General features: G+C 43.2%; 1 protein-coding gene across 6 annotated transcripts in view; it reads right to left on the bottom strand.

Annotated features, from left to right (window-relative positions):
• Positions 1 to 9,524, bottom strand: part of ZNF713 (zinc finger protein 713) — a 65,196-nt gene that overhangs the window by 11,418 nt on the left and 44,254 nt on the right. For 5 of the 6 annotated variants that reach the window (XM_017516378.2, XM_017516379.2, XM_037734190.1 and 2 more), the window contains exons 4-5: positions 8,787 to 8,913; positions 8,373 to 8,465 (exon numbers count right to left, since the gene is read on the bottom strand). In XM_017516378.2, coding sequence (XP_017371867.1) covers positions 8,373 to 8,465; positions 8,787 to 8,913 — 220 coding nt within the window. Of the gene's footprint in view, positions 1 to 8,019; positions 8,914 to 9,524 lie in introns of those variants that run through there. The other variant, XR_005197973.1, reaches the window with a different exon arrangement.

A 9,524-nucleotide genomic window follows, 5' to 3' on the forward strand; every position in this document is an offset into this window, starting at 1 on the left:
TTTTTTTGAGGCAGAGTTGCACTCTTGTTGCCCAGGCTGGAATACAATGGTACGATCTCAGCTCGCTGCAACCTCCAACTCCTGGGTTCAAGCGATTCTCCTGACTCAGTTTCCCGAGTAGCTGGGATTACAGGGATGCACCACCACAATCGGCTATTTTTATTTATTTTTTTGAGATGGAGTTTCCCTCTTGCTACCCAGGCTGGAATGCAATGGCGCAATCTCAGCTCACCACAACCTCCACCTCCTGAGTTCAAGCAATTCTCCTACCTCAGCCTCCCGAGTAGCTGGGACTACAGGCGTGCGCCACCATGCCCAGCTAATTTTTGTATTTTTAGTAGAGACGGGGTTTCACCATGTTGACCAGGATGGTCTCGATCTCTTGACCTTGTGATCCACCCACCTTGGCCTCCCAAAGTGCTGGGATTACACCACCACATCCGGCTAAGTTTTGTATTTTTAGTAGAGACGAGGTTTCACTATGTTACTCAGGCTGGTCTCTAACTCCCGACCTCAGGTGATCCACCTGCCTCGGCCTCCCAAAGTGCTGGGATTATTACAAGCATGCTCCATGGCGCCAGGCCCCAATTTCAATTTTATAGATTATATGGATCTTATGGATGGCAACAAAAATGCATTTTTTAAGTGAGAGTGGTGTTCAACAGTAATTTACAACTATTGCTTTGGCAAGGTTGAAAAGTTTTTTTCTGTAAAGGGCCATATAGTAAATATTTTAAGTTTTGTGGGCCATCTGGTCTCTGTCGTAGTGAGCTCTGCTGTTGCAAGGTGAAAGCATCCATAGACAATGCTTTCTTTTTTTTTTGTTTTTGAGACAGAGTCTCCCTCTGTCGCCCAGGCTGGAGCGCAGTGGCACGATCTCGGCTCACTGCAACCTCTGCCTCCCAGGCTCAAGCGATCCTCTTGGCTCAACCCTCAGCCTCCCAAGTACACAAAAAAATTTGGTATTTTTTGTGGCAATGGGTTTCACCACGTTGCCCAAGATGGTCCTGAACTCCTGAGTTCAAGCAATCCTCCCACCTCTTACATAAAAGAACGAGTGTGGCTGTGTTGCTATAAAACTTTATTAGCAAAAACGTGTGACTCTAGACTACATTATTTTTCATCCAGAGAGCCTACAACGCCAACAAGGTATGTGGAATGGAAACTCGCTGGGTGGTCTAGGACATCTTTGTGTGACTCCTGCTTCATCTAATCCCAGCTATGTATGAGAGTGCTTCCCTCCTCATGGACCCAGCAGTGTGTATTACCAAACTTTTTGACTTTTGCTAAGCTGGTAGGCAAAAAAATATAATCTTTGTAGATTTAATTTGCATTTCTCTTATTATGACTGAGATTGAACATTTTTTCATACATTAAATGTATTTGGAATCCTTTAAGAACTGTTCATTCATAACCCGGAGACAGAGGTTGCAGTGAGCGGAGATCACGCCACTGCACTCCAGCCTGGGCAAGAGTGAGACTCTTTTTTTTTTTTTTTTTTTTAAAAAAAGAACTGTTCATATTATTTTTATTGGGTTGTTGGTCTCTTATTGATTTAGAGGAGCATTTTATAATATTAATGGGAGATCAGTTCTTTAGACGTAAGTTGAAAATATTTTCATCTATTGCTGTTTATCTTTTTACTTAATTATTTTATATCATACAGAATTATTCTACAGAATATTTTTGGATTTGTGTGTATTGGATATATGAATCTCTTCTTTAATGGCTTCTAGATTTTAAATCATAGTCAGAAAAAAACTCCCACATTTCAAGGTTATTAAAGATTTCTCCTGTGTTTTCTTCAAGATCTCTATTTTTTTTTTAGATGGAGTCTTGCTCTGTTGCCAGGCTGGAGTGCAGTGGCATGATCTTGGCTCACTGCAACCTCTGCCTCCCGGGTTCAAGCGATTCTCCTGCCTCAGTCTCCCAAGTAGGTGGGACTACAGGCATGCATTACCACGCCCAGCTAATTTTTCCGGTATTTTTAGTAGAGACAGGGTTTCACCATCTTGGTCAGGTTGGTTTTAAACTTCTGACCTCATCATCCACCCGCCTTGGCCTCCTAAAGTGCTGAGATTACAGGCATAAGTCACTGCGCCTGACCTCCTTTATATATATATATATTTTTGAGAGGGTCTTGCTCTGTTACCCAGGCTGAAGTACAGCGACGCAGCCTCAGTTCACTGAAACCTCCACTTTCCAGGTTCAAGAGATTCTCATGCCTCAGCCTCCCAAGTAGCTGGGACTACAGCTGTGTGCCACTACACCCAGCATCTTCCAGATCTCTTATAGTTTTGTTTTATGTGTAAAATCTCTGCTTCCTTTGGAGTTTATCTTGGCTCAAGGGGTAGGCTATAAATCCAATTTTGTCTCTCTGCAGATGGCTACCTACCATACATGAAGAGGTGCACATTTCAAAAGCACCAGTTGTCCCAACACTTTACTAACATGTCCACTTTTTACCTCCTAATTTAAAATGATGTCATTATTTAAAATAATGCCTTTATATTAAATGTCCACAAGTATTTGGGTTTACTTCTGAATTGTCTATTCTGTTCAGTTGGTCTGATTTAATTAATGAAATTTTACTGTATATTTAAAATATCTAGTAGGAATAATCTCCCTTATTGATTTTCCTTTTCAGAATTTTCTTTTTTTTTTTGAGACAGAGTTTCACTTTTGTTGCCTAGGCTGGAGTGCAGTGGCGCGATCTCAGCTCACCGCCAACTCCGCCTCCCGTATTCAAGTGATTCTCCTGCCTCAGCCTCCCGAGTAGCTGGGATTATAGACATGTGCCACCACGTCCAGCTAATTCCATATTTTTAGTAGAGATGGGGATTCTCCATGTTGGTAAAGCTGGTCTTGAACTCCCAACCTCAGGTGATCTGCCTGCCTCAGCATCCCAAAGTGCTATTCAGAATTTTCTTGATACTTTTTGTGTTTGGGATTTTCCATATGAACTTTAGATAAGCTTACCTAGCTTTCCCCTCAAATTCTTGTAGGCACTTTTTAAAAAAATTTTTGAGATCGGGACTCATGCTGTTGCCCAGGCTAGAGCGCAGTGGTACAATCATAGCTCACTGCAGCCTTGCGGCCTTGACCTCCAGGGCTCAATGGATCCTCCTGCTTCAGCATTTTGAATAGCTGGGACTACAGGCGTGTGCTACCACACCTGGCTAATTTTTTTTTTTTTTGGTAGAGATGGAGGCTGGTCTCAAACTCCTGGACTCAAGCAGTCTACCTGCCTCGGCCTCCCAAACTGCTGCGAGCACAGGTGTGAGCCTAGGCACCTGGCCTGCAGACGCTTTTATGGAATTGCATTACATGTACAGTACAGACACTGTCATCTTATGTCTGTTTATTCAAGTTTATTTTTGTGTCTGTCAGAAGTATTTAAAGTTTCTCTGATGCAGGTATTGCATATTTCCTGTTGAAGTTTACTCCTGGGTGTTTATCGTTTCAGTGGCTAGTACATGAGTGCTTCTGTTCCATCTTGTATTCTAACCGGTAGCTGTTTGTGGCTTCGCCTTTGTTCCACTTCAACAGTCTACTTACTTGGCAATACATTCATATTCTGAACCGACCTTGCCTGCTCCACGTAAGCACTCTCCAACTCAGTGTACCACTCTCCTGCCTTACTCACATTCCACCTCTTTCTGACCTCATCTAGATCTCCATCTCTTTGACTCTTCCTTGGCCTTCTAGTTTTAAGGCCTCTTCAGGCATCATTCCACTTCCAGTCACTTCCTAGACTGTGTCAAATCACTTGAATAAACTCTCACACAGTTTCACAGTTCCCCCCAATTAGTCCCACCAATCTAACACCCTCAACCCCTGTCCTATAAACGCTTTCCAGTGCTAAGCATAACAGGAGCAAGGGCATACTCAGGCAAATCAGAAACCATGACTGTAAGGGGCAGTCTCACTGGAGCCTCTGTCGCTGCTCAGTGCCACCTCCGCTCGTCTTTGGTTAGCTTCCGCTGACTCTTGGAAACTTCAACAAATGCACCATGAGTCCCCTGCCTGCCTTGCCAATTCCCTTACACTCAACAGAGGACACTGCTTCCCAATTGGCCAAGAAAACAGAAATCGTCAGGTGCGAACTCCCCCAAATCTTCCATTGATGAATTTACTGACATATATAGTCACCCTAATGTCCTTTCCTCTAATCCCACCCCCATCTCTTCTAGAACCTGCTCCATCTCTTGTAGCTTTTTTTTTTTTTTTTTTTTGAGACAGAGTCTTGCTCTGTCACCCAGGCTAGAGTGCAGTGATGTGATCTTGGCTCACTGCAACCTCCACCTCCCTGGTTCAAGCGATTCTCGTGCCTCAGCCTCCCAAGTAGTTGGAATTACAGGCATGAGCCGCCATGCCCAGCTAATTTTTGTATTTTTAGTACAGATGGGGTTTCACCATGTTGGCCAGGCTGGTCTCGAACTCCTGACCTCAAGTGATCTGTCCACCCTGACCTCCTGAAGTGCTAGGATTACAGGTGTGAGCCACCTTGCCCGGCCAAATCTATTTTTTACTTGTTCTCTCTACTGGTTTCTTCCCTTCAGCATTATAAACAAGTAAAATCGTTCCTGCTCAGAACAATTCTTCTTTTTTTCAGACAATGTCTCATTCTACTGCCCAGGCTAGAGTGCAGTGGTACCATTGTAACGCACTGCAGCCTTGATCTCCTGGGCTCAAGTGATCCTCCCATCTCAGTCTCCTAAGTAGCTGAGACTACAGGCTCACACCTCCATACCCAGCTAACTTTTAAATTTTCTGTTGACATAGTGTCTCACTATTTTGCCCAGAATGGTCTTGAACTTTTGGGCTCAAGGGACCCTTCCAAGTCTCCCAAAGTGTAGGCATGAGCCACTGAGCCTGGCCTAGAACAATCCTGTTTTGACACTGCCTTTTATTCTGGCTGCTAATATCCTCTTCATTTCCCCTTCCCACTCCTCACTCTAGCTAGCTGCTGCTTCTTTTTTTATTTTTTTTTTCCTTTTGAGACAAAGTCTTACTCTGTCACCCAGGCTGGAGTGCAGTGGCACAATCTTGGCTCACTGCAACCTCCGCCTCTCAGGTTCAAGTGATTCTCCAGCCTCAGCCTCCCAAGTAGCTATGATTATAGGCAGCCACCTCCATGCCCGGCTGAGTTTTGCATTTTAGGTAGAGCTGGGGTTTCACCATGTTGGTGAACCCCAGGAGGCTGGTGTCAAACTCCTGACCTAAAGTGATCCACCTGCTTTCATCTCCCAAAGTGCTGGGACACAGGCATGAGGTGTGAGCCATGAGCCACTGTGCCCAGCCCTCACTCTGGTTGCTTATAAAAATATTACATAACACCTGTAATCCCAGCACTTTGGGAGCCTGAGCCAGGCGGATCACAAGGTCAGGAGTATGAGACCAGCCTGACCAACACGATGAAACCCGTCTCTACTAAAAATACAAAAATTAGTCTGGTATGGTGGTATATGCCTGTAATGCCAGCTTCTTGGGAGGCTGAGACAGGAGAATCACTTGAACCCAGGAGGCAGAGGTTGTAGTGAGCCAAGATCGCACCATTACAAACAAAACTGGGTAACAGAGTGAGACTCCATCTCGAAAAAAAAAAAAAAAGAATATTACATGCTTGCTAGCTCTACTTTTTTCTTTTTAACCTCCCTCTGCTGTTCTCATCCCCCTGTCACTTCCTTTATTAATATAATTACCAATCTTCTTGCTGCTAAATCTCCTGGGTATTTTCCAGGTCTCAGCTTAGCTTAGAAAAGATTTTAGATAAATAAGGACCAGCAAATGTCAATAACAATGAGACACTGAGTACCCTAGCGGGTGTGCAGAATTAGGTAGCATAAGTTCTATCATTCTCTTAGCCTGCTGACAAACAGAAACGTCTTACTACGCCCTCTCAGGAGAAGCACTGATTATGCCTCACAGGATAATGAAGAAATGCAAGCAGTCTCCTTAGAGAAGACGGTTCGGCTGCCTGTCCTTGAGAACAGATGTGAAAAAAATCATTTGCTCAAGCTTATCTGTGAATCTGTGAACCAAGAGCCTTGGACATCCACATATAGATGCACAACGAAATTTGGAAGTTTTCTTTTCTTTTTTTTTTTTGGAGACAGAGTCTTGCTCTGTTGCCCAGGCTGGAGTACAATGGTGCAATCTTGGCTCACTGCAACCTCTGCCTCCCAGATTCAAGCGATTCTCCTGCTTCCATCTCCTGAGTAGTTGGAATTCCAGGAATGTGCCACTACGCCCATTTTTATATTTTTAGTAGAGATGGGGTTTCACCGTGTTGGCCAGCTAGTCTCGAACTCCTGACCTCAAGTGATCTGCCCAACTCGGCCTCCCAAAGTGCTGGGATTACAGGCATGAGCCACTGTGTCTGGCCAAAATATGGAAGTTTTCCTAAGTTAGCAATTATTTTTTCAAGTTGGTAATCTGTGGAGAGGACACAAAAGGAGACAGCATGGGTCCTACAGACGGAAGCATATGTGCCTGGGAAAAGGAATAGCTCTGCTCCCTGCTGTAGTTCCCTGCCCTGGAAATTTACCTGAAAAGGCAGTTTTCCAATTTGTTCCTTTAGTTTCCTATTCCCCAGGTTTGGAATGTTGTAGAAATAAGTTCCAGTGTTGTCAGAGCTTCTTGATAAAATGTCTTAATTACTAGCCTCTATTCATGAAATGTGAACACTGGTTAGGTCAAAATTCTGGTTCAGAGAGGCTGAGAGATCTGAGGCTGAAACAAGAACAAGGTTTTCTACCTAGGATCACCTAGAGCCTTAAAAGCAAGAAGGATAGCCAAGTCAAAGTAAACTGGAAAAGGCTGAAGAGTTCGAATGACAGAAAACAAGTTTAAATGATGATGCCAGGTACCAGAGCAGAGTCAGAGTGGGATTCACAGAGATGGGGTAGGTTCACCTGGTGTCACGAACCAGAGTAGAAACTGTCTCACTCAGCATCCGGCATACAGTCAGCAGTCTGCTCCGTGTTAAAACAGCCAGGCAGAACATTGTAGGTGGTATGCCAGCAATAGGAAGCTAAGGTGGTTGGGATTTTTTTTTTTCCAAGAAATTCCACATTTAAGGGAATACTTCAAACAAAAGAGTATAAAGCCAACAGATCCGGGTTTTGAAATATTTAAGTAAAATGACAGCATAACACTAATAAACAAAAATACAATCTAAATCTAAATTCTTTTTTTATTTTTGAGATGGAGTCAAGCTCTGTTACACAGCCTGGAGTGCAGTGGCATGATTTTGGCTCAATGCGACCTCTGCTCCCAGGTGTAAGCAATTCTGCCTCAGCCTCCTGAGAAGCTGGGCCTACAGGTCAATGCCACCATGGCTGGCTAATTTTTTGTATTTTTAGTAGAGACGTGGTTTCACCATGTTGGCCAGGCTGGTCTCGAACTCCTGACCTTAAGTGATCATCCGCCTCGGCCTCCCAAAATGCTGGGATTACAGGTGTGAACCGCCGTGCCCAGCCATCACCTAAATGCTGACAGAATGTGGGTGAAATACTGGGACTAGAAATGGAGAAATGGGAAAATGATATAGAAGGGCTAGTTAAAAGCACTTTATTGCAGAGTGGAACAGCCAGTCCATTGGGGTACATATCTTTAGGAAAATAAGGAAGAAGAAAATGCATAAACGGGGCAGGTGGAGACAGACAGAGAGGCTGGACGAGACAAGAATCGTGTGCATCACAAGCCAGGGTGGAAGAACGTTTTCAGAAGGAAAAGTCAACACAATCCTAACTGGCTTTGTAGCCACTGGATTCGACTGGAAGGAAATTAGTGGTAATCTCCAAGAAAACAACGTTAGTAGCATAGGTAGGAATTGGGGTTATATCACACAGGACAGCAACAAAATTAGAAATTAGGCTGTCAGTTGCAGACAAGTTTAAAGAGCTTGATGATAAAAGGAAAAAGAAAAGATGAAAAATAGATTTAAATGGCAGAAAATTTTTGATATGGAAAAGAAAGATTTTTTAAAAATTTCTTCTAGGATCATCTCTCATGGAAAAGAAAGATTTAAAGAATGCTGAGAGGGGATGTGTAAATCAAAAATACAAAGAAAATGCTATGTGGATATTTGCAAAATTAAGGTATTTATGGGTGTTTAAATGGATACCTTCAAAATAACCTCGTTTTGTGTGCATTTTTTAAAACAATAAGTATATGTTATCTGTTCAATGAGAAAAAATTAAGACAGCCATTTCAACTTTGGAAAAATATCAAATACAAACTGATTTTTTTCAAAAGCCTGAGTATTCCTTAAATCCCACAGGGAGATTTCTGGAGCACTGCACTGAGTGGTTCAGAAGTGGCTGCTTTCCCTCGCTAAGCAGCAGTGCCCAAGAGCGTGCACTTACCTGGACAGGTGTCTAGCAGGCTGTCTCCTTCTATCACCCACTCTTCCTCTAGCTCCAACTGTGTGATTACCTCTGGCTTATAAAGCTGATGCCCTATTCACGGGAGAAACATACATCTTAGGAGTTTATACTGGGAACAAAATTCTCGTTCAGACACATTCCCAACCCTTTTAGTCTTTAGAGCCTCTGGAGGGGAGACTTCAGAGGCAGCAAAATAAAGCTAACCATCTCAAACTCAATTAAGACGCTCCACTGGAGGAGAAACAGCAGAAAACAAAGGTCTCTGACTTCAACACTGATTAGCATTCTTCTGCCCTGGCCCAAACTGTATTCACAAAAGCTTTGGAGGCTTCCTCTACTTAAGGAAATAAAGCCATGTGAATGGTTTCCAGCTTCACAGGGTGCCATCCTCACCCAGTGCGACCAGATTTCTGTAGTTCTCCAGCATCACATCTCGGTAGAGGTCCTTCTGGGCAGGGTACAGCTGGTCCCATTCCTCTCTGGTGAAGTCCACAGCCACATCCTGAAACGTCAGTGATTCCTGAAACATCAAGCACATCCCTGCTCAGGCAAAAACTGTTCTTACAGGGACCCTCAGGGGAGGGGGTAAAAGTGCAGCACCAGGATATCTACGCCATCGTGCTGACAGTCTTTAGGACTCTTGAGTCATTCGGGTCAAACTTTTCTTTTAAAAAAATCAGTTCCTTTCTATCATCTCTCAAGGCAAAAACATAAATGAAATAATTTCTGTGTTTAAATTTTTACAGTTTGCTGCAGGGGGAAAATGACTCTCATTTCATCCAAATGATTAAAAAACAAGTATACCTCAGAGATACTGTGCGTTGAATTTCAGACAACACAATACACAATAATATTGCAATAAAGTGAGTCACATGAATTTGTTGGTTTCCCTATGCCTATAAAAGTTAAATTTACTCTGTATTGTAGTCTATTAAGTGTGTAATGGCGATGTCTAAAGAAATGATGTGTTTACCTTAATTTAAAATACTCTATGGCTAAAAAATGGTAATGATCATCTGAGTCTTTAGCGAGTTATAATCTTTTCACTGGTGGAGGGTCTTGCCTTGATGCTGATGGCTGCTGACTGATCCGGGTTGTGGTTGCTGAAGGATGGGGTAGCTGTGGCAACTT

Source organism: Cebus imitator, unplaced genomic scaffold (genome assembly GCF_001604975.1).
Source record: "Cebus imitator isolate Cc_AM_T3 unplaced genomic scaffold, Cebus_imitator-1.0 Scaffold581, whole genome shotgun sequence".
Classification (NCBI taxonomy): domain Eukaryota; kingdom Metazoa; phylum Chordata; class Mammalia; order Primates; family Cebidae; genus Cebus; species Cebus imitator.